The 25025-nt window shown below is 54.8% G+C and overlaps 1 protein-coding gene across 2 annotated transcripts in view; it reads left to right on the top strand.

Moving 5' to 3' along the window:
• Nucleotides 1-1599: 1599 nt before the first annotated feature.
• Nucleotides 1600-25025, top strand: part of CYTH4 (cytohesin 4) — a 29529-nt gene continuing 6103 nt past the window's right edge. The window contains exons 1-8 of one of the 2 annotated variants that reach the window (XM_045083903.1): nt 1601-1793; nt 10004-10086; nt 11512-11576; nt 13114-13180; nt 14737-14855; nt 16120-16200; nt 17968-18080; nt 19750-19898. In XM_045083903.1, the coding sequence (XP_044939838.1) occupies nt 1775-1793; nt 10004-10086; nt 11512-11576; nt 13114-13180; nt 14737-14855; nt 16120-16200; nt 17968-18080; nt 19750-19898 (696 nt within the window). In that variant the 5' untranslated portion in view covers nt 1601-1774. Of the gene's footprint in view, nt 1794-10003; nt 10087-11511; nt 11577-13113; nt 13181-14736; nt 14856-16119; nt 16201-17967; nt 18081-19749; nt 19899-25025 lie in introns of both variants that reach the window. The other variant, XM_045083904.1, reaches the window with a different exon arrangement.

The following is a 25025-nucleotide window of genomic DNA, read 5'->3' as shown; positions in this document are numbered from 1 at the left end:
AGCCCAAGGGCAGTAGGGGGATTGGTTCCAACAGTCCTGAGAGCACAGGACTGGCGGGTCTGGTCCTGAGCAGGCCACTAATTCAAGTTCCAACTTGGTCAAGCATATCCAAAAATGAGCCTCGGTTTCCACCTCAATGAAATGAAGGCGTTAGATCTTACGTGTATCAGTGAGCTTTTGCTGCGTAACAAACCACCCCAAGAGTTGGCAGCTCAGAACAGCAAACGATTGTTATTTCTCACAGTGCTACAGCACAACCCTGAGGGCTGGGCTCCACTTAGCAGTCCTTCTCCCAGTGTTGGCCAGGCTCACTCATGAGGCTGCAGTCAGGACAGCTGGGCCATTCTCCACCTGGCCTCCCATCCTCCAGGAGCTAGCCCAGGCTGGTTCCCATGGCAGCCAGGCAGGCAGGTGGCCAGAGAGAGACCCAGCCCAGATTCAAGGGAAAGAGAAACAGATCCCACCCCGTGACCAGAAGAGTGTCACATGCGAAGTAGCCATGCAGAGGGGGGTGCACACAGGGAAGGATAGAAAGGGTGGCCAACTTCGGCATCAACCACACTGTCTCCCCTATGTTCTTTTTCATTCATTCATTCATCTGTTCATTCATTGCTCTTACCAGACACAGAGACATGGAGGTGACCTTGTCCTCATGGGACCTCCAGCCTCATAGGGAAACAGATGAATGAATCTATGGGTGCCACAAAGTTACACCATGTGAGCATTTATTTTCTAGAAAATTTCTTCACACAAACTTTGTTCCATCAAGAAATTGGATCAACCTGCCAGAAAAGGCACAAGATATAAAGTTGGGAATTTTAACCAGAAAGGAAAAGGAAACCAAAAAGGAAAGGAGACCATGCTCATGGAGTACCCACTCTGTCCCAAGTGTCTTATGCACAGTCTCTCCCACCATCTTTTCTATAACCCCGAGGTGAGGATTTTTATTCCCCCTTTACAGGGAAGTAAACTGAGGCTCATGACAGATAAGTAACCTTGCCCAAGTCCTCACTGGTCCCAAGTGGCCAAGCTGAGAGTCACACAGCTGAGTCTGGCCCCAAAGTCCATATGCTACAGTCGAACAGCTGCAAAGGAGCCTCAGATTTGACTTTGAGTTTCCTATCAGCCTGAGGGAAGAGGGAAAGTAAACCTACAGTCAGCTGGTCACTAGACAGGAAAAAGCCAGATGTGTCCTTGAAGGGAAGCAAAGCCCTTCCTAGCTCTGAATCCATTTTCCTTTTCTCAAGGGAGAGGAGACAAAAGAGAGCTTGTAGAATAGAATTTGGGGGGCCCAGCTGTCCAAAGGTGACCCTTCAGCTTCTATCTGGGGAGGTTGCTAAGTAAACAGCCCATTGTTCCCCTGGAGAAGACTGTGTCCCCCATCAGTCAGCAGCCACGATGTGCGCATGTGTGCGCACGTGTGTATGTGTGTGTGTGTGTGTTACTGTCTGTCTTTCTCACTTTCTCTTTTTATCCCCCAACCCCTCCCTTTGTTTGTCTCTGCTGTCTCTAAATCTCCCTTGCCCACACCCAAAAATGCAAAGAGTCCCAGCAACACGAAACTCAGCTGGTTTTAGGAAGTGCTGCTGCGTCAAGAGCCTACAGACCAGATCCTAGCAGACAGGACTGACTTCCTCCCCACGCGGCGCTGGGCGGGGCCTCCCGGAAGGGGCCTGCTGGTAGCCGAGGTGACACATCTCTGCCCGGCCAGCTCCAACGGCAGCTGGGTCAGCAGGCATCGGCAGCACGGGCCATCCCTCCCCAGGGCCTCAGAATGGACCTGTGCCATCCAGGTAAGCACCTGGGGCCAACCTCTCTGGGCCTCAGTTTCCTCTTCTGTAAGACGGGGACAATCGTGCCTGCTTTCACAGGATCCTGGAAGGAATCGATATAGAAACAGATCTAAGACAGGTGGGAAATTCAGAAGCAAGCCACAAATGTTTATGAGCTCAGGCTGGCTGCCTAGCTGTGCTCCAGGACCTGGGGATCGGGTGAACAAAGCGGGTCAGGTCCCTGCCCCCCTGAGCTCACGCTGTAGGGGGCAGACAGACAGTAAAGGTATTTATGGAATATGTCAGGAGGTGACAAGCAAGAGAAGGAAGAGCCAAGTAGGGGAAGGACAATGGGAGAAGGTGGTCGAGAAGGACAGGAGGACATAGCATTTGGGCAGAGACATGGAGGAAGGAAGGAGTGACCCATATGGGTTTCTGGGGAAGGAATATTCCAGGGGGAAGGAACCGTCACTGCAAGAAAGATTGCTCAAGTTGCAGATGATGGCGTTGGTGACAATGGCTTTCTGGGCAGCACAAGGGCCTTGAAGCTCCTGTTTGGCCTTTAGGGATTGGGGGTAAGGACAGCCTTTGGGGAGGCTGAGACCACCATGTAGAGCGCCGCTGAAGGGGGCCTGGGGAGGAGCCGCAGAGAACCCTGGCTGAGACCCTCGCCAGTGAGCAGGACCGTGCGTCGGGGGGGAGGAGGAGAGGCACAGTCTGCACAGTCAGTCGGGGAGACGACAAGTGGTGCTGGGTTTCTGCAAGGCAGGGAGAAGGAACGGGACAAAGCGTCCGTGCCTGGTACCCCAGCACCGCCTGGAAGTCTGGAGGACGAGGGCTGCCAGGAGCTGCCCAGTCCGCGGGTTCAGAGGACATCTACCCTGTGAGCAACAGAACCATTTTTCTTCAAACAAAACCTAACAGAGCAGGGCCTGACCCCGCCCACTGGGCCTCCCACGGGCTCTGGGGAACACAGTGAGAGAACCACACATCCCTTTCAACAGTCCTTGGGCTTTGGGTGGCATGTGGCTCACAGACTGGACAGGCTCCTGGGCATATGTCTTAGGTTGCGCCTAGAAGATAAGCGGGGACACAGGGAGGAGGCGTGGGGCTCCAGGTCACTCAGCAGATAGGAGCCATCAGAGGCAGGGGGGTCACGCCCGCACACATGGCCTGTCCTCCCACCATTAGCACTTTGTTCTTTGGGGGCTTCACAGACTGAGATCCTTCAGAACGGGGACGGCTGTCTCTCTAAGGGGAAACGGAGGCTCCGGGACATGAACTGGAGGGGAGGGCTGACTTGCTCAAAGTCAGGCGGCCAGAGTGGGGACAGGACCCTGAGAGGAGACAGAGCCACCATTTAGCCTGGGCTGTGAGAGGCGGGAGGCCAGAAGCTGCTCTCTTGAGGCTGGCCCTGGGTGGGGAGTGGATTGAGTCAAGTCAGTGCAGGTGGCAGGCTGATGGGTGTGAGATCTCCGTGGACTGTTCGTTCATTCACTCATTGACACCATCAGCTGCCCTCCCGTGTGCAGGGCCTGTGCTGGGCAGTGCTAGAGACAGTGACCGGCCGTGGGGAAGCTGCTGATCCAGGATGTGGGGGACGTGGGGGACAGATCCTGCAGTTCAATGACCCAGGGCAGATGAGGAAGCGACTCCTTCCACCTGGGAGGGGGTAGATCTGGGAAAACTTCCTGGAGGAGTCAGAGGGAGGGAAGGAAGGTCATCCCCCCTTACCCAGAGTGGGCTTTAATCAATGCCCCTCCACAGCCGGATGACTTCCCCTCGCCGAGCTCAGATTCATCATCTGTCAGTGGACACCGTCCCCACCCCGGCCTGAGCTGGGAAAGTGAATACGTAGGGATTGGGGGGTCAGCCCCACCCAGCTTGGGTCCCAGCTCTGCACCCACTTGCCGGCGGTTGTGATGGCCTTTTCCTTCTGTGGGCTCCAGTTCCCTGTCTGCACCATTGACAGCATGGTGGCCAAGGTCCCCCAGGACAGCTTCCCCCGCTGCCCTGTGTTCTGCCCAGAAGCAGATCAGTCCCCCTCCTGCAGGACCTGCTGGGAAGGTGAGAGGTCCAGGCGGCCCAAACCTCTACGTGACCAAAGACAGCATCTTTGGGCCAGTGCAAAGAGGCCCGGTGCAATTAAAAATAGACACAGCTTGGCTCAGGGGGGGGGGGGTGGGGGTGGGGAGGAAACCACATGACACCCACAAAGCCTCGGGGGCCGGGCCGGGGAGCAGCGCCACCGGACACCCCCTTCTGCCCCGGTGCCCCTCACGCCGAGATTCTGAGAAGCCTCTGCCCTCGGGGGCCCCAGGATCGCACCCTCCTCGTGCCCTGGAAAGGGGAAGCAAGGCCAGCTGTCCTGGAAGCGAGTCTGCAAGCAGAACGATCTCTAAAAATATGATGGGAAAGAGGAAGGACAAAGGGGAAGTCGGGAGGAGCTGGGGAGCGGGTCGGGGTGGGCACCGGGGCATCCCCAGCCGGCCTAGGTGCGGGCACAGAGGGCGGCCCCAGTCTGCAGCATGGGTGGGGCCCATCATTCACCGGCAGCCCTTGAGAGCTATGAAACTCAGAGCCAAGGGAGGAGCCAACAGAGGTCAGGTGATGGCTATGGTTTGCTTTATTACTACTGTTAGCAGATTGCACCTCCCGTGAGCGGCTCCAGTGTTTGAAACGCCAGCATCAGGGCTCTCGCTCTGTGCCCTTGTCACCCTCCCTGAAATATCTGTGCCCTCAGCTCTGAAATGCAGAGAAGTCCCCGCTTTGAAACACAGAGCTGAAGGGTTGGAAGGTCAGGTGCTTCCCGTGGCTGTTGGGACAGCACAGGCATCAGAGTCCTGTTGATTCTGACAGCACAGGGTCAGAATCCTGCCAGGAGGGAACAGGGGACGGAGAGAATCCAGGAGTTTGCCTGTCAAACCACAGAAGAGGCTCCGTGAGGAAAAAATGCAAAACACCCCCCGCCCCCCACCTCAGGCCATCCCACCATCCCGAGAACTTTCCACCCACACCTGTGCCTCAGTTTCCCCAGCTCCAGGAAGTTGGCTGGTCTTCTGTCTCAGCCCTCCCAGAAGGGGAAAGAGGAACAAAGTGTGGGCATCTCTGAGCATCTGGCCTTCATTCTCGAACAAGTCGTCATGGTCAGCATTTCCAAGTCGGAACTGCCCGGGCTGGGGTCGGCTGGGGTTTTGATGATTTGCATGAAAATATCTGGCGTCAGAGGACCCAAATCAAGGCGTTGGCCTCAGAGTCCCTGCCAGGCCTGGGTGTGACCATCTTCCAGCTGTGTCTCCTCGAGCGGGTCACTGGACCTCTCTGAGCCCCAGGTGCCTCATCTATACAGTGAGAGCAGACAGACCTTCCTCCAGAGCTGTCATGGGGACCCAGTGGGATAGAGGATGCTGAGAGCCCGGAGCCCACAGGGCCTGGCACATAGTAGGTGCCCCCGCAGCATGCCGCCCCCCAACAGACGGCTCCCCTTGCTTATTGAGCAAGACCTCAGAGCGGTCCACACAGATCCCGGAACTGCTGTGGGGACAGGAGGAACAGACACCACACAGGAGGGCACCTGAGAGGGGAGAGGATGAGTGGGAACACAGGTTCGTGGGGAAGGCGCACATGGAAGCAAGCCAAGGACATCCAGGTCAGGGCCAGCGCAGTGTGAGCTGGGGATGGGGGCATGTGTGCGGGACTGGTGGGCCGGGGCCAGATTCCGGGTCTTCTCTCCAGGACACGGGGATGCTGTAGGAAACTGGATTGGAGGTGCAGAGCGGAGGCAGGGAGACACAAGGAAGTCCTGCCGTTATCCAGGGCGGAGCCTATGGTCTGTGTGGGGTGGGGTGGGGCCGTGGGAACAAAGGAGATGCACAGGGCGTGGGGGTGGGGAGACTTGAGGGCCAGAGAAGGAGCTGTGTGTCAGCGTTCCTCCTGGGGTCCTGGCCTCTTCCAGGGGCTCTAAGGATTTAAAGGCATAATTTATACAGAGCTGCTGGCCTACAGTAGGTGTTTTGAACTGACGTTTAATGGGACGCTTGCTTTGTCCCCCGGTATAAGGGCCACCTCCCCCCTCCTCTCTGGAAACTGGGGTCTCTAGTCCTGTGGAGCTCAGAGTTGCAAGGATGGAAAGGAAGACTCCCCGTGGGGGTCACCAAGAGGAGGGTACATGGAGTCACTCCTCCTCCTTGGGCCTGGATCCGTGTCAGTGACCTGTTGGGGACAGAGCACCTTCTAACGGTGCATCCAGGGGGAAAGTGCCCATCGGAGCAGAATGTCGGCTCCGAGCTGACACCTCAGCTGCACCTTCGAGAAGCCGCGCCACTGCTCCATCTGGCCGGCAGCTGCTGGTGGCGAAGTGTGGAGAGGACCAGCAGGCCCCGGGCCACACGCACCTCCCACACCTGCTTCACTGTAAAGAGCGTCCCTTGGTCCAGTGTGATGTTGGGTGGTACTCGGAATGAGTAGGCTGATTAAGCAGTCTGGAAGCCTCCAGAAAGGGGCCAGGACAGAGCATCCGTGGGAAGGAAGGGCCACTGCGTGACCAGGGCATGTGTGGCTTTCGGTCAAGACAGACCGCTGGCCTTTGAGAGTAGAAGGGATCTGACGTTATCAACCTGTCGTCAAGTTGCTGGTTGGCCTTCCCGGGAAACCATCGGGACATGCAGCAGTGGCAGGAGCTGGGGAAGCCTGGGTCCGTGGCTCTAGACGCAGCCTCTGCCCGGGCCCCATGGCAGCGTCACCCACGGACTGTTGTACCAGCGTGGGGTTGGCCTGTCAGAGACGAGCTGACGTCACTGGCCGATCATGCTGTCTGCTTGGTGGTGCAGGCTTTCTCCTGTGCTGGATGGTTGCCAGGGAGCATTAGTGTGTCTCACAAAAGTCCTCACCCTCGGGGAGCCTGGGTGGCTCAGTCCAGTGGCTCAGGTCATGATCTCAGGGTTGCGGGATCAAGTCCCACATTAGGCTCATACTCTGTGGGGAGTCTACTTGATGTTCCATCTCCCTCTCTCTGCCCTTCCATCCCCTACTTGCACTCTCTCTCTCAATCTCTCTATCTCTCAAATAAATAAATAAAATCTTTAAAAAAAAATCCTCACCCTCCGTGTCCAGTCCTAGGGGACCATCCAGTTCTCTTCCTCAGACCTCTCTGTTCCCAGTCTTCCAATCTTCCCTCTTTCCAGCCTCAGACCAAGCCATCCTCTCCTGGTCATTGTTAACCTTAAAAAATAAAACTGCCAGTTACTTAACCAGCAAAGATGGGTTTATTCCAGAATAATATAGAACTACAATCCAGGACAAGCGAGCTAGGGCCAAACCCTGGGTGAGTCTGCAGAACAAAGGACAGGAGGCTCTTTTATAGAGGAGAGGGGAGTTGGAAAATTAATCCCCAGTTACCTGGGAGCTCAAGAGAAGGTGGCTTTTCATCACTGAGTTGTAACTTTCTCATCCACTGGGCTGTTGCTAAGGGAAAAGAAGAGCCTCCTTCCTCCTGCTGGGAGAGTAAAGGAGGAGCTAAAATCTTTCCCAGTTGCAAGGTGTGTCTCCTCCAGTGGGGTCTGCAATTGAGGAGGGAGTGAGAGCTCCCCCTCTGGCCTCCTGACTCTAGTCTAGATTTCCTCTTGGGAATTTGCACACCCTATATGCATGTGTATTCCTGCTTCGTGCCCCTGCTCTTTGCCCATGAAACCGATGACCAGGAGCCCTTCTACAGTTCTGCCCACTGGGAGGACTTCTCACACTGTCTCTCCGGAACACCTTTGAGCAGGGCTATATAGTTCAAGAGCTATCTAGTTTTTGTGTGTTCCCAAACACTAAGCCACCCATTCTGGAACCAAGTTCAGGTGTTTTGCTCCATTGCCAGAAAGATCACAAGGGACCCACCCAAGCAGACATAGTGTGAGCTGAGGGACCTGGTGCAACCACAGTGGGTGACACGGGGACCTGGGTGACCTGTCCATGGAACTTACTGGAGCCCTCTGTTCACTGAAGGAACCACTTATGAAGGGCAGTCATTATCAATGTATTATTATCATATGTAATTGACCCAGCATTGTAGGACCCTTCCTTCCTGGAACCTTCTCCTCAGTCAGCAGAGTCTAAGTCTGAATACTGGTTCAGGTCCAGAAACTAGGCAAAAGGTCTTGGCTTTTTATGCAGTGACTGTCCCTTGGGAGGGGCATCTCCATTCGGCTGAGTTGGGCTCCTAGGGAGGAACTCAGCTGGGACAGCAACAGGATATGCCCCCACCCCACCCCCGGCCACAGAGAAAATGGGTGCCTTAGTCCTGCAGGGGGGAGCAGATGGCACAATGTAGCACCCATTATACATGTGTTAGACACTTGCCCTATATTGACTACTTGCTTGGTGCCTCCCCATCCCAGTACCCAGTTGCCATCTCAAAGTTCAAGATGGCTGCTCAGTCAATGGGAGGGAGAGATAAGGAAAGGGAGCCCTTAATATTCTCTCTGCTTGCCAAACTATGGAAAGAGCCCAGATGTCCTTTGATAGATGAATGGATAAAGATGTGGGATATATATACAATGGAATATTACTCAGCCATTAAAAAAATGAAATCTTGCCATTTGCAATGATGTGGACAGAACTAGAGGGTGTTATGCTAGGCAAAATAAGTCCATCAGAAAAAGACGATTCTCATGATTTCACTCGTATGTGGAATTTAAGAAACAAAACAGAAGAGCACAGAGGAAGGGAGGGAAAAATAGAACAAGGTGAAACTAGAAAGGGAGATAAACCATAAGAAACTCTGAACCATAGGAAACAGGCTGAAGGTTGCTGGAGGGGAGGGGTTTGGGAGATGGGGTAACTGGGTGACGGGCATCAAGAAGGGCACGTGATGTAATGAGCGCTGGGTGTTCTATGCAACTGATGAATCACTGAGCTCTACCTCTGAAACCAATCATACACAATATGTTCATTGAATTTTTAAAAAATTTAAAAATACTCTCTCTGCTTTCATTTGGGAGATCTAATGACTATCCTTGCAAAACCTTAAAGAAAGGTGACCCCCCCAAAAAGGAAAGAAAGAAAAAAAAAGAAAAGGAAAGAAAAAAAAGTGACCAGTTTCCCTAAAAGAGTCCGGGAGCTTATGGGCAGGAGGACAGGAAATAGCAACCCAGGGTGGAGGAGCTTCATGGGCAAAAGTGGGGAAGTAAGACTGAGAGACAGGTTGGGGACAGTGAGGAGCTGGCAGGCGGGACTGCCAGACTCTTACCGAGAATAGTGGGGAATAAGGCTGGCGGGAGACGCCAGGACCAGGATGAGAACTTTCCTCTCTGAGTAATGAGGAGACTGTGGAGATTTTGACAAGGCAAGTGCTATGGATGGAACAGGACACACAACGTGTTGGGGGGGGGGGTGCTGACACCGCTGTGGCACCTGGCACAGAACACCAGCACACATGCGTCTCCCTTCATTCATTTCCAGGTGAGGGGGAAGGAACTCAGGCTTTGTAGCCAGCCCAATCCAAGTCCCACTCTGGCTCAGCGGCTTGTCCCCATGGAATTGTGGCCAGGTCACCTCATCTCTCTGAGCCTCGATGTCTAGAGCAAGGACTGTGAATTGTCCCCCAAAACCCAGTAGCCCCATCTTACATAGCAAGGGCATCAGGACCACCACACTAAAGACTCATTTCCCAGCTTCCCTTGTGACTAGGTGTGGTCATGTGACTGCTTCTGGCCAATAGCATGTGAGGCAAAAGGAAACCACTTCCTGGTTGCACAAATAGGTAAGGGGTTGAGTGATAAACCAGGGATACGGGAAAGGAGTAAGTGAAAGTTCTGAGGAAGGACAAAGGTATTCGGCAAGTGTTCTGAGTACCTGCTATGTTTCGAGCTCTTTCTAGGGGCTGAGGATGCAACAATGAGCAAAATTCTTGACGTGTCTACTCTCCCGGTGCTGGGAGTATGAGCAGAACAGAAAACATGCAAATCAACAAAATGACTTCAGGGAGTCTGTACCAAGAGGATACAAAGCTGGGTCGGAAGGGAAGGAGGAGTGTGTAGTCACTGCTTTAAGAGTGTGTAGTCAGGGAAGGCCTCCTGGAGGAGGTGACATCAGGGCTAAAGCCCTGAGTGACAAAGGCAAGCAAGCCAAGGGTTCCTGGAAGAAAGAGGGCCCTGGGGAAGCAAGAGTTAGCCTGTGTGGCTGAGCGGAGTGACGGAGGGTGTTGTGGTGAATGGGCCAGTGACCGCTGGTTCTTCTCTGTCCAGACCCAGCAGAGCTGAGCAGCGGGGAGACCCAGGAGCTGCAGCAGATCAAGTGGCACCGAAAGCAGCTTCTGGAAGACATCCAGGTGTGTGCACATTCACACTCACACACGTGCATGCACACGTCCACACACACGCTCGTGCTGACACACCCTCCAAGCCCACTTGCCCACGAGCAAACCCTCGCACACACTCACACACCTCCCCACTCACTCCTAACCTCAGCCTGATCAGATGGTGGGGCTGGACTCCAGCCCACGCGTGGCCTCCACCCTGGCCCCCAGGAGGGGGGCGACCAGAATCCCAGAGGGACTTCCCACTGCCAGTCCCCAGATGCCTGTACCCAGAGGGAGCCAGGAGCATAGGAGAGGGAAGAGAAGACAGTCAGCTAAGCACTTACTGTGTGCCGTGCCCCAACCAGTGCTCTCCTACACTTCATGGGACCAAAGGCTCTACTCCCATCCATGTGGCACCCATCAGGCCTCATCTCCACGCTGAGCCTCAATTTCAGCCCCCCTAAAACTTAAATCATCTCATCAAGGTAACACCAGTGTGTGCCCGGCACTCACCAATGAACCAGTTGCTCAGCCGTTCACTTGTCTGATTTTAGGCTACATCTGAGGCAGGCCCTGGTTCTGCTCCTGGAATGTACCACGCTCCGTCCTGCCCCTGGGCCTTTGCACTCGCAGCCTGGGACTCTCCCAAGCTCTCCTCGTGGCACCTCCTTCTCATTTCATTAATTAGGGGGGGGGGTCCTCTACCCCCAGGTTCCTCCTGCAGGATCGAGATGAAAAAGGCCAGAGGGGAGTGGGGAAAGCACAGACTCGGAATCAGGACTTAGACATGTCATATCACCTCTCTGCACCTCAGTGTCCTCTTCTGTAAATTCCACTAGGATTACTAGGTCCTTGAGAAGAGGGCCTGCACTTTCTGGTACCCTGGTGTACCCATAACTCCTGGCCCATAGCAGGCACAGAGTCAAGGCCGAATGACAAAGTCAACGGACGGGTGATGGAAGCCAGAGAGGACTCGGGGCCTGGTCCTAGGGTGGGAATTCACGCTTCGTGGCTGGGAGGCAGTAGGGAGCCACAACAGGTGTTGGGGAAGGGAGGTGCCAAGTTGTCCTTCAGGAAGCTGGCAGCGGGGTGGAGGAGGGCTTGTTGGGCAGGCTTGGCTAAAAGGCAGGAGATGCCACAGCTGCAGAGGGGAGATGGAAAGGCTGGAAATAGAACGGGGTGAAGGGTGGGAACTTGGGGACTGCCTCCCCCAAGACAGGAGCCCTTGGGGAATTGGGCATCAACAGGCAATAGGTTGGCTTGGGATTGTGAGGAGAAGAAGCATCTGGGAAAGGGATCTGGTCAAGGGTAGGGACCCTCAGTGGTGGCTCAGGGGAGTCGGGGGTCACACCCAGGGGCGAAAGTGGTTGTGGGAAGAGGGGGTTCAGGAATCTTTTTCCAGCCCAGCCTCCGTCCCTGACTTTGCTCCCTGTCACACCCCCTGCCACCCCACAGAAGCTGAAAGATGAGATCGCAGATGTGTTTGCCCAGATTGACTGCTTCGAGACCGCGGAGGAGAGGTGAGCGGCCGGGCCAGGGGACACCGAGAAGCTGCCGGGGTGGCTTCCCAAGGATGTCACACCCCAGGAATGAGCATGAGGGAGCAGGGGCCATGCCTGGGTCTGGGGTCCTTGTGAAATCAGGGCGTCTGCATGGAGGAAGAGACAGTGGAGGTGAGATAGGAACAGGGAGGACCCTAGACTCCACCGTGTGGCGTGGTCTGGTCCTAACTTCTAACAGACCTCTCTTGAGAGACACCCCTACCCTCAACCCCTCCACCCAAAGTCTCCCCAACCTACCCTGACCCAGCCCCTGATCTGTCGCTGGCCAGGAGCATCATGGGATGGGCCAGGGGAAGGAGAGTTCAGCCCCAAGGAGGAGGACCAGGAACCAAGGACCTCACAAGTACCAGAGCCCGGCCAGGGCGAGGCCAAGGCTGGCCCACGGCACCCCTCCCGCAGGGTGTCATCCACCTGTACCTCCTATGGGAAGACTGCCGCCCCCCACCCAGGGCTCTGTGACCTGGGGCTGGTCCCTGCCCCTTCCTGGGCCTCAGTTTCACCACTTATGGCGAATAAGAATCTTGGTTCCAGGGCGCCTGGGTGGCTCACTCTGTTAAGCGTCTGCCTTCAGCCCAGGACATGATCCCAGAATCCAGGGATCGAGCCCCAGTTTGGGGCTCCCTGCTCAGTGGGGAGTTTGCATCTCCCTCTGCCCATTCTGCCCCCACCCCCACTGTTCATGCTCTCTCTCTCTCTCTCTCTCTTTGAGAGAGAGAGAGATTGAGAGTGTTGGTCCTATATAATCCCCTAAGGCCTCAGGCAGGGACTCCGACATCTGAGTCCCAGGAAATTCTCACCCTGCCCCCACCACCCCTCGGTCTCTGATGCCTCTAGTCACCATTCTAGACCCACACACAAGTCACACGGACAAGCATGGGCACACACGCGGCTGCCCTGGGTCTCCAGGCTTCCTGTTCCAGCTCCAACAATAGCATCCCATTCGTAGAGCACCTGCCACTGAGCTATTTTGAACATTCCCCCTCTCCACAGTGCTGGGAGGCAGGTGATGGTGTCATCCCCATTTTACAGATGAGAAAACTGAGTCCCAGAGAGATCAAGTGATTCAGCTTCTGTGGCTCAGCCAACAAAACAGTGGTGGGATTTGCACCAGGAGTCTGGCTCCAGCCTATGCCCTCACCTCCAGCCTCCCTGCTGTCCTGCCCCCACTCTGAGCACAGCCCCCCCCCCCACACACACCCCTGCCAACGCTCTCCCTAGAGCAACTCTGGGCTCCCAAGGCCATGGCTCCAGAGCTGGTTAAAATGCCGATGCTGGACCCATCGGAAGAATCTCCTTTAGCAGCTCTGGAAGGGGCCCAGACCCTCCGTTTCTCTCGCTCTCCCCGGTGACTCCAGGCAGGGTGTGAGAACCCCACTGGAGGCTCTTGGGAAATATTGGCTCTAGTGAGCAAAGCATCCTTGGGGCTCGGAAGGGCGGCCCTGGGGGCCCAGGGTGGTCCCGACTGACATCGTGTCTACTGACATTGTGTCTACAGCCGGTTGGCCCAGAAAGAGAAGGAGCTATGCATCGGGCGTAAGAAGTTCAACATGGACCCGGTGAAGGTAGGCATTTGTGGGGGGGTTCCGGTGGTCACGGGGCTGGGGGAGCTGTACGCCAGACACCTTCGCAACATCCTCTTGTTCCCCTCAACTGACAATTACCCACCGTACAGAGGAGGAAACTGAGGCCCAGCAGAGCTCAGTACCTTGCCCAGCATCCCACGGCCCATCAAGGCTGAAGGGGTCTGTCACCCTACAGCATAGCATGAGGGGGGAGCCATGGCGGAGGATGTGGGGACCTTGTGTGAGGTCCACGGACCTGAACTCTGCTGCTTCCTCCTTTGTGAGACGGGCTTTGGACAGTGGGGCCCTTAGATCTCGGGGCTCAGTTTCTAGAAGTGTCTTCTAGCCTCTCAGTCTGGGGGCACTGGCACGGAGAAACCCAGGGCTCAGGAACCAGCCGCGTTCTCTCCCCTTCCCCCCCAGCCCCTGCCCATTCCCCGCGCTCCGCTGCCCAACCTCCAAGCAACCCCAGCCCCACCTCTCACCCAGCTAGGTGGCAGAGGGTTCCCTTCCTGCCTGAACAAAGGCGGGAGGAAACCACAGACTGACAGGCGGAGGTGGGGTCAGGGCAGCCCAGGCGTCCCTGGAAATTTCCTGCTCGCCCTGAGGCGGCTGCCTCTTCCCCATCACAGGCACACACAGGCTCACAGTGTCACATACCCGTGTGCCTTCTGCAGCCACAGGAATCGGACCCCAGCCCCGTCCACATGGAACACACACTCACACACACACGTGTACACGCGCACACACAAGCGCACTAACTCATCCTCCCACCAGAGCACAGAGAGGGGCCCCCGAGGGAGCCCCATGACCCTCTGCCGGTCAGTGAGAGCCTCCCTGCAAACTGCCCCCACCATCTTCCAGCAAACTCTTCCCCAACAGGAACAGGGACATGGAGGAGGCCCTCCTGGAAAACCAAAGACGGACCCTTCAAACTCCCCAAATTAGAAGGACAGATTCTGAGCGCTGGGGGGTGGGGAAAGAGGTGCGTGTGACATCGTCAGATCCGAAAAAGCATTTCGTGTAGAAAGGGAAGGAAAGGCACCACAATGGACACTGTCTCCCTCTGAGTGGTGGGACTTGGCAATTTCCTCTTCTTTTGATTTAGCTGTTTTTTTTTCTAATTTTTATACAATGAACATAAATTACTTGTGAGGAAAAAAAATGAAACACTATTTTTAAATAAATGGGTTTTAAGAGGACAAAAGGAAAGTCTGAATCATGGAATCTTAAAGTTATAAATTCATAGAATCATTGAAGACTATAATCCAAGAGTTCAGACTGAAGGGAATCTGAGGAGCCCCTGGCGTGAACCTGGTTCATTGCAGGAATGCTCTCTCTCTTTGTATGCCTCCAGTGACAATGGACTCACCACCTGATAAAGGCCGCTTCTCTTAAGGAGGGACAGAACTTCCCAGGACAGTCTGTATCAGAATGCCAGGTCCCCATGCCCCACCATCTATCTTGCGGTCTGGCCACAGGCCGCCCCCTTCTCTTCCTCCTCTCCCACTGGCGACTGTGTCGGGGCTGATCTTGGGTTCCGTCACCCCCTACAGGGCATCCAGTATCTCACTGAGCACAAATTGCTGACGCCCAACGTCCAGGACATCGCCCAGTTCCTATACAAAGGCGAGGGCCTCAACAAAACGGCCATTGGCACCTACCTGGGGGAGAGGTAAGGTGGGGTGTGGACTTAGGGAGATAGGGAATGTGGGTGTGCAGGTGTGCGTAGGTGTGTGCGTATGTGGGCAGGTAAATGAGCGAGTGAATTATGTTAGGGAAGTCATAACTCTTGGGCTTGAAAGGGCTAACTGATCACTTCTCTCCAACTTCTGAACCCAAGCCTGGCTTCCTTCCTTCCTTCATTCACTCATTTGTTCAATAATTAATATTTTTTAGTATTTACCATGTGCCAGGCAGTGTCAAATTGCTGGATTTAGCCTAGTGAACAAGACAAACAAAAATCCTTTCCTTAGGGAGATACATTCTGGCGCAAAAGACAGATCCCAAAATACGTAAATATGTTAGAAAATTGTAAGTTCTTTGGAATGCAAATAAAGCAGGGAAGGGAGATAAGAACCACTGAGAACCACAGGTCAAGGGCTGTGACGTCAGATACTGTGGATATCTTGCCGTCAGATACTGTGGATATCTTGCTGTCAGATACGGCAAGAGTCTTGTGAAGAAAGTGTCTCATGGAGAAATTGATGCTTGACACTTAAAGGGAGTGAGCAGTGAAGACCTCTGGGGGAGGAGCATTCCAGACAAAGGGAAGAGCACATGCCAAGGTCCTGGGGCAGAAGCATGTTCAAGGAACAGCAGGCTGGTGACATTAGAAGAGACCAAGGGAGAAAAGAAGTAGGAGGTGACAAGGCGGAGCTCCGTGGGAGGGTTCAGGGCAGAGGAGTGGTGAGAAAGGACCCCTCTGGCTGTTGGGAGTGGCAGGTGTGCTGTAAGTGACAAGGGGGGAGCTAGACCAGCAACGCTTCTCCCAGGTTCCCCGGTGAACACGTTCCTTCTCCTAAGAGAGCAGAGGATGCAGATGGCAAAAAGGGCAGAGCTTTCAGTTTTGACCTGGGAAGAGGGAAGAAATAGGAGTAGGCATGGTTCTCTCTATTTTACAGATGGGGACATGGGGACTTGGGAAGCCCAATGGCTTAAGTAGGGTCATCCAGGCAGGAAGTGGCAGAGGAAGCACTTGACCCAGAGCAGGCTGTTCTGAAGCCAGAGCTCCCCTCCCAGGTGAACACCCGGTGAGGGTGTGTGTCGGGGGGGGGGGGGGTCATGTGGGCTTAGACAGAGGTGAGCAGAGCAGAAGGCGGCTGGATCCGGAAGGAGGACGCGGCTCCCCTCCTCTCCCTCCCCCACCTCAAGCCCCTCCGGGAGGTGGGTGCCCACAAGTTCCCAAGTGCCTGTGCCCTCCTTCCTGCCCTCTCCAGGGATCCCTTCAACCTGCAGGTCCTCCAGGCCTTTGTGGACTGCCACGAGTTTGCCAACCTCAACCTCGTGCAGGCCCTCAGGTGAGTGGACCGGGAGGGGGGGCTCAGCCCCCGGGGGTGGCCCAGCCTGGGGGGCGGGGAGGGGGTCCAGGAGCCACACTAATGGCACAAACACAGCCTCACCCTTGGTCTCTGATGCCTCTGATCACCTTCCTGTGCCTCCACGACTCGTCATGCTCGCACATTCCATTTTTACAGCCGTATTGCAATATCATGATGACTGTTACCGTTACTTCCGCCATCGCCGCTACCTTTGAGATTAGTGTTTCATTTGTTTTATTAATACAGCATAGTAGGTATTCCCTCTTTCATGTGAAACTCTGGAGCCAGACTGCCCAGTTCATATCCCAGCTCTGTCACTCACCCCCAGGGCAAGTCTCTGTGCCTCAGTTTCTTTGTCTACAAAATGGGAATAATAATAGTACCCATTAGGGGTGCCTGGGTGGCGCCGTGGGTTGGGCATCCAACCCTTGGTGTCAACTCAGGTCATGATCTCGGGGTCCTGGGATGGAGCCCCACATCAGGTTCGGGGCTCAGCAGGAAACTGGCTTAAGACTTTTTCCCTCCCTTTCTCTGTTCCACCACCCACTCGCTCCCTCTGTCAAATAAACAAATAAATCTTTAGAAAAATGATAATAATAGGGGCATCTAGGTGGCTCAGTCCGTTAAGGGTCTGCCTTCAGCTAAGTTCATGATCCCAGCGTCCTGGAATCAGGACCTGTGTCTGGCTCCCGGCGCAGCAGGGAGTCTGCTTCTCCCTCTGTCTCTGCCCACCCCCTCCTGCTTGTGCTCTCTCTCACTCTCTTTCTTGCTCTCTCTCAAATTAATTCATTCATTAATTAATTAATTAAAAATAAATAAATATAAGGGTGGCTGAGTGGGTTAAGGCCTCTGTCTTCAGCTCAGGTCATGATCCCAGGGTCCTGGGATCGAGCCCCACACCGGGCTCTTTGCTCAGCAGGGAGCCTGCTTCCCCATCTCTCTGCCTCTCTGCCTATTTGTGATCTCTCTCTCCCTCTTTCTCTCTCTCTGTCAAATAAATAAATAAAATCTTTAAAATAAATAAATAAATAAGTAAATATAATAATAATACCAAATTCATAGGGCTGTGACAACTAAACAGAAAGTACTTAGAATTGGCTTAGTAAGCCTTGCTGCTATGGGGAATGCTGGGAAAATCAGCTCCTGAATGGGGGCATTTGATCTGGACTTTGAAGGATGAGGAGGAGTTTGCGAGGCAGAAAAGGAAGAAGCCGCTAACATCCAAGCAATGTGGCCTTCCCTTCGATTCCCATGCTCTTTTAAGGGGGAGGGGTAGGTGGTTGGGAGTCTCAATATTCATTCCTTCCTTCTTTTATTCATTACTGAGCAGTCCCTGGGCGCTCAGGCCAAGGTGAGGCCCAGGGGCAGGTGTGAGAGGAGCTGCACAGACAACCCTTGACCTTGGGGAACTAACTTTGAAGCTCTGGAAGGACTTATGTTCAAAGAAAAGGAAAACCCAGCCAAGAGAATGCACCTGCCCAGGGGTCCCCTGTCCGATCCCAGGGCAGACAGAGCCCCCCCACCCCAGGCTGAGGTGCAGGAGGCCACAAAGTGTTCTGAGACCAGAAGGGCAGAGGGGAGCACAAATTCTGCTCCTGTACTTTGAGAGAAAAGCCGCCTCCCCCTGAGCCTAAAGGACGGGGGCAGACAGTCCCATTTACAGGATAAAGACTCAGGCAAGACAGGCAGAGCAGCTTCTCCGGCCACCCCCCCACCCACCCACCCACAGCCCGATTCCTCCCCCAGACAGTTCCTATGGAGCTTCCGGCTGCCAGGCGAGGCCCAGAAGATCGACAGGATGATGGAGACGTTTGCCACCCGATACTGTCTCTGCAACCCAGGCGTCTTCCAGTCCACAGGTGCCCGCGTGGGAGGGGACCTGGGGCTGTGGGAACCCTCCATGACCGCAGGCGCATGGCCGCCCCACCCCCTGGGCTCCCCCCACCCCCAGAGCATCGGGGCCCTGGGAGCCCAGACTTCCTCGCTGAGTGCCAACTCTGGGCCAGGCCCTCTGCTGGGCGCTTGTCAGCCAGAGCTGCCTCGGGGCCCAGTCCTTGGGAGAGGATGCAGGAAATCATGCACAGTTCCCCTGGCTGAGGGCAGCAATGGCAGAGTCAGCCTCTCTAGGACGGCTTCCCAGAGGCAGTGAGGTCTGAAAAGGGCTTTAAAGGATGAGTAAGCGTTCTCTAGGAGGTCAAGGTGGAAAAAGGACTTTTCAGGCAGTTTTCATCAGAGCAAAGGCCGGTGGCAAGAAACACACTGGGCAGGAGGCCAGGGGTGCGGGGGTCTAGAAAGATCTCAGCGAAGATCAGTACTGCAGCCGACCATCCCGCCCCTAGCAGGGCGGACAAGAAGTCTCCGCGGCAGGCTTGTCCTGGTTTCTTCTCTGTACCTGAAGTTCCCCCAACAACAAGAAGTTCCATTTTTTAAGCCTTATCTGGGCAATATCAGGTGATCCTGGCGTCTGCTCTCTGAGGTCAGCAGCGTTCTCCTCTCTACATCAAATACAGATACAGTCTGTCCTCTGTCACCTCCACCAGTCTAAATATCCCACGAGGCGGGGGTCATGTCAGATTTATTCACCAGCGAATCCCCGGTCCACAGCACTGGTGGGTGCACACTACATACTTACAGAAAGGATGGAATTTTAAAGCCCCAGACTTGAATCTAACAGTCTAACCGCTTCATTTTGTGATGGTGCATGTAACAGGCCCCCCTTGTGCCTCAGTTTCCTGCTCTGTGCAGTGGGGTTAGTAAGAGTACGTGCCTCACAGGGCTGTCATGGGGACGGGCAGCCACTAGGTGGTTCTACTGGGTGTGGCTGTTTTCAGAGGTGAAATCCTCAGTGTTCCGGAGCATGAAGACTCTTCGGTTTAAACCTCCCGATGTCACAGATGGAGATGCGGAGGAGGTCAGGCATATCCCTAAGGTCCACCAGGATGCTGGGGACGCAGCTGGACTGCCCTGGCTCAGGACCTAGGGCTTCAAAACACCCCAGAGGAGCAAACACCTCCCTCCCAAATGCTTCGCCCCTGAAAGTCTGAAGAATGGAACAGCAGCTAGGGCTCCAGGAGCCCCGCCGTGCCGGCAAGCCGGCCAAAGAGCACATGACTAAGCTTTGAACAGTGTAGACAACAATAAGTGTTCTCCGAGTTCTGAGGAGGCAGAGAACAGAGTGGGCAGGAGGCTGGAAGGGCTCTGGGAGAGGCTGGAGCTGGATCTGAACGGGGAGGGTTGGAATGGGTAGCGAAGGGAAGGGGAGGGCATGCCCGGCAGGGCCCCCACCCCCCCACCCTGCAGGAGCCCAGGGGCAGGGGTGGGAAGGGGTGGGAGGGACTCAGCCGCTGAAGTTTGTTAGGAGCCGGGAGGCCCACAGGAGTGGGGAGGAGACCGGGCCTCGAATGCCAAGCTGGGACAGCGTGGGCCTTGGGGCGTTGAGGTGGGTGATGCTTGGCCCCTCAAAGTGGTCAGGGCAGAGGAGGGGAGAGTGATCGGGGCCAGGACTGTGACCACTGTCCCATCTCGCAGATACCTGCTATGTCCTGTCCTTCTCCATCATCATGCTCAACACCAGCCTCCACAACCCCAACGTCCGGGACAGGCCACCCTTCGAGCGCTTTGTGTCCATGAACCGCGGCATCAATGACGGCGGTGACTTGCCTGAGGAGCAGCTGCGGGTAAGAGGGGCGTGGCCCACCTCACCTGGTCCCCAGGGACCCCAGAAGGGCCCACGCTTGGATGGATAGCCCAAGAGGGGGCTCCTCTGAGATGGACCCCCCCAGCTTGGTGTCTGTCTTGAGATGGGCCACCACGAAAGGGGTCAGTCCTGAGATGGGCACGTCCAAGGGGCCCCCATCTTAAGGAGGATGTCTGCTATAGACCACCTAGGAGGTCCTCCCAGACTCCATCCTTTGGGGGACCCTGGGCACCCATCATTCATTCACACCTTCTAGAAAGGGTGCTTCATAAAACGCAGCTATAGTGCTTGGAATCCCAGATTCTTAGACTCTCAGCATGTCAGAGCTGAAAATTCTGTCTCTGCTCAAAGCCTTCCCTCCTCCAGAGAGGGGGAAACTGAGGTCTTCCATAAGGCAGCTTGCAAGCCAAGCAGAATGCGGGCCTCCTGTCTCTTCCTCAAACAGACCCCACCCCAGCCACACTGCACCAGGCCCTGTGCCCAGCGCAGGGCACCCAGGGATGAATCAGCCACAGACCAAGCCTAGGCCAAGTTCAGGGTCTGATGGGAAGATGATGCATATATGAATTATAGCCCTGTGAATTATTATTCATGTGTACTAACTACAGGAACATAGCTACAGAGACACAGAGGACACTACTGTCCCTCTCCTGGGGGCAGAGGAAGGGGGTCATCCTGGAAGACTTCACAGAGGAGGTGACTTTTGAACTGGGCCTTGAAGGTTGAATGGGAGTTTTCACAGAGGGAAACAGAGAAAGAACAGTCCAGAAAGGGGAAACTGCCAGAACCCAGGCCTCACCTGGCTAGGAACGGGAGAAGGGTCCAGAGGGGCTGGCTGGGGTTGTGGGTGTGAATGCACAGGGACAGGTGGCAAGGTGGGGCCGGAGCCCCTCAGAAGGAGGCTTCAAATGACAGCCTCAGGGGTTTGCCAGGGAACTATGGGCAACACGGTGCAGGAAACAACCATGCCGTAAACACAGAAGTGAGCTTCAGAGCCTGCTGCAGCAAAAATGAACTGACAGCTAATTTCCAGGACCAAGGATGCCCCAGAGCTCAATAAAGTTCCCGTCGCCTCCTGGTGACAGCCTGGCAGGAGGTGAGGAGAAGGTGCAATCCTCTCTCCCAGCTTGGCACCCTGCCAAGTCTGGGGCGAAGCCTGGGTTTGGAAGGACTTGGGTGCCCCTCCCTGTTTAAGAACTACCATGCCCTTAGCCCACCACCCTCCTCGGTCCTCAAAGGGGAAAGTTTATCATGAGGGCAGGGGTGGGTGGGGACCCCAACCAGGATGAGTCCTTGAGAGCTGGATTGAGCTCAAGTCAAATCCCGTCTCCCCCATGACCTTGGGGAATGACTCACCACCGCCCCCCTCCAAGCCACCATTCTTTCAACCAGGATAATGATGCCTGCGTCACCCAGCTACTGGGAGTAGCAATTTGTAAAGATGTAAAGGCCAGAGCCCCTGCCAGGTACAGAGCATAGGTTCTAAATGGTGGCTTAGGTCACGATGAAGAAGAATTAATAATAACTTTAAAACCCCAGCGCTTAGTAAAATGCCTGAAATCTCAAAGGCATTTGGGAATCGGTAAGTCATCTCATTGTGGTACCACTGGCAGGAGGTTGGGCGCACCTGGTCTGGCAGATAATGAGTTAATGACATGCCAGCATTATTGCCTCAGCCCCCCAACCGCCCCCCTAGAGCCTTCTTGAGCACCTCCTTTGGCATTTTTCCCAATTCAAGCCTTTTGTTAATAACAATGCGCTACATCTGTACAGAGCTTGTAAGTTTCTCCTCCTAGGGCTTAAGGGTCTAGTACCTCAATTTAGCTTCACACTCTGCCTGGGAGGTCTGGAAGGGTTTATTATCCTCCTCGGCAGCCAAGAGAAGCAAGCACAGAGGGGAGGGGGGAGGAAGAGAAAGAGCAGCGTTGGAGTCACAGCCTCATCCAGGCCCCTGCTCCCCTACTCTCTGGTTGTGTGACATTTGGTAAGTGGCTTGACCTCTCTGAGCTCCCAGCTCGTGGGATTTGTGTAGAAATGTAAGGTATTTAGCCCAAGGGCTTGAGTCGTTCCAGTCGCTAATGAATCCAGAGGCTTCCCTGGATTAAAAAAGGGAAACCACACAAGGGAATCCACACAAAGGGAGCCACGCAAAGGGAACCACAAAAGCCTGGTCCTTGCTGTTCAGGGGTTTTTACTGCAAAATTCCAGGGTGGAGGGGGTGGTGGGAAGCCCGGGTGCTGTGTGGTTTGGGGGCATCTGCCTGCCTTCTCTCTGCGCCTCATCTTCCCTATGTATAAAAGCAAGAACTCACCTTTTGATCACCGTCAAATAGTCAAAGTTTGCCACTTTGTGGAAGGAGTACCCCATCATGGTCCAGAAGCTTGCGCCCTGCTGAAGACACAGAATGCTTTTAAGCTGGGCAAGGCTTCAGAGGGGTGCGCTATGGGAGGCGGGGGACAGGCGACAGTAGCACGTCTTGCCCTGGCTATCCTGATAGGCTGAAGCAGAATGCCTAAGAGACTCAGGGTGTGGACTCAGAGGATAGGAGATCCAATGCCAGCTCTGCCCTTTATGGCGATGTGACCTTGAGTGTAAGCCTCAGTTTCTTCGTCCGCAAAGTGGGCAGATGGTGGTGCCCTCTCGTGGCTCTCCTGAGAAGCAGGGTTAATACACTTCAAGCTCCTGGCCCACAGCAGGTACCCAGGAAATGCCAAGAAGGGGGCCACTCCCCTGAGAGAGCTGCCCAGAGAGGGAGCTTAGGTGGGAGAAGGGGAGAAGGAGAGAGGCCAAGAGGGAAGGCTCTCCAGCCTCTGGTGTTACAGGTGGAGAAACTGAGGCTCAGGCAGGGGAACAATCTCCCGGTTCAGGGCATCTTCTGCTGTGGGCAGCCCTGGATCTCCTGGGTCCTTGTCCAAACATCTCCATCCCCATTAGAACGGACCATATACCAAGCCTAGTTCTGGTCCATCTATGTTCTCATTAACTTCTCCTGACACCTTTAAGCAGTGGGCACCCTTCCCAGTTTACAGCAAAGAAAACCGACCTCCAAGAGTGGTAGCTGGCCAGGGTTCTCATCGTTTGTGAGGACATCAAATTCGAACCCATGTCTCTCTGACTCCAGGGCCCTTCCTTCTGCAGAGACCAGAAGGCAGGATTTGGGCATGAAGGACTTGGCTGTGCTACCCAGCTACCAGTTGCTTCCCGGCTAAAGGAATCTCAATTCATGTAATGGAAAAGATCGGGGATCGATTTGGCTTCAGATCTGTCAGCTTCAGGCTCGGCTAGATCCAGGTGCTCAGTGAGGTTAGGACTCAGTCTGGTCTCCCCATCTCTCGGCAGCCTTCTCCTCTATGCTAGATTCCCTCCTAAACAGCCTCTCTTCAAGTTGCGGCAGAATTGGCAGAGAGGGCCCAGGCAGCTTCAGTGTTCGTTCTGGCTTAGCAGTTAAAACTAAAGTCCCAGAATTAAGGGTTATTGGCTGGCTTGGATCACATGTCATCCCTAAAAAACCAGTCACCGTGGCCAGATCAGAGTCAGTCCCTCCTTCCTGGAGCCTGGGGTGGGAGAAGGGTATCAACCCGCCTCAACAACCTGGACAGAGTGTGTCTGGGCAGGGGAGGCTCCAGAGGAAAGCCAGGGGCAGAGAGAGAAGAGACAAGCCAGCAGAGCCTCTGGAAGGTGGCAGTAATCAGGTCTATCCAGCCAGGTCTGGTGGCCGCCCCCGCCGCGCAGGGGTGTTTACGTATGGGGGAGGGCTGGTGTTTACAAGGTGCTGGAACAGCAGATAAACCGAGCCGTTTCCTCTGCGGGGGCAGAATGTGCAAGCTGACAGGCCACCTGCAGAAGCTGCCAGGGGCCCCTTGTGGGTATCACACACGGAGGATGAGGCCCCTCTGTCTGGCCCCCTGCTTGGTCCTGGGCCTCCCAAATGTTTGTGCTGACAGCTTTGCTGAAAAGGCCTTTTCTGCCACTGGCCTTTGTTCGATCAGCCAGCACCGCTCAAATTCCCAGGCCTGGGCCTGGGCAGGAGGGGCGACAGGGCTGCCCAGCTGCTCTAAGGGTGCGGAGGTTCCAAAAAAGGGCAGATGGTCCCTGCTCCTCCCTACGCCCACCAGCACAGCCAGGCTGAGCCAAGGACTCTGGGGACAGTCCAGAGCCACCTCCATCAAGCCTAGAAAAAGCGGTTTCTGGCAGGATTATAACCTCAGAACTATCGGGTCAGCAAAGACATTTTAAAAACCAGAAAACACCATTTCTAAAACTTTAGGGGAATCAGACAGTACTTATCAAATTTTTCATTTAAAATCTCAAGGAAACCATCAGAACAGCAGCATACACAAAGGCAACAGAAGGAAGTGATTTAATTATCTTCGAGATGGAGATCCAGCACTGTGTCTGGTTTTAATAAACAGAAATAGTCGAGAATGTTTTTCCAAACATTTGGAAATAGGGCAGGTTGATCATAGAACACAAGTTCAAAACACACTGAGAAGATCCACTGCAGACTTCCACAACTCCCCCATGGGGAGGTCTCAGCCCTAGCTTGCATACTTCTAGTGACGAGGAACTCATTATCCTACCAGGTTGCTCCATCCATATTCCAGCAGCTCTAGCTGCTAGAAGGTCCTGCATGGAGAACTGAAATCTGTTTTCGGGGAACTCCCACCAAGTCCCTGCCCTTGAGAGCCAAGTTGGGCATCCCACCTTAAGTGTGTCCTTGGGCCGAGCCTCCCGACAGGGGCAGTCGAACTCCAACCCTTTGGTTGCTCTTCTGTGTCCCTCTAACCAAGGTACACCTGGAAGTCTCCGCTATAGCAGCTAGGAAAAAAGGGGGCCCTCTGCCCTCATGGATGTTACCTAAGGAGGCCCTGCCCCTGGCTGCTGTCCCCTCAGTTGTATGCGAGTGTGTCTGAGCATTTATATGTGTGCATGCACAGGTGAACATGTGGGGGTCTGCAGGTCCCAGCTGAGTGTCCTTGTCTGCAATGGGGGCCAGGGTGGGGATGCTGGGGGAGTGGGGGGAGGGGACCATTAACCGCCTGGTTGGTAAAGAGTGGCCATTTGGCTTGAGGCCAGGCCCTGGGGAAGTCCTGGGGGTTGTGACACC

This window comes from Mustela putorius, unplaced genomic scaffold (genome assembly GCF_011764305.1).
Source record: "Mustela putorius furo isolate JIRA1106 unplaced genomic scaffold, ASM1176430v1.1 tig00000738_pilon_pilon_pilon, whole genome shotgun sequence".
NCBI classification, from domain to species: Eukaryota; Metazoa; Chordata; class Mammalia; order Carnivora; family Mustelidae; genus Mustela; species Mustela putorius.
This window is presented reverse-complemented; position numbering and strand designations above follow the sequence as displayed.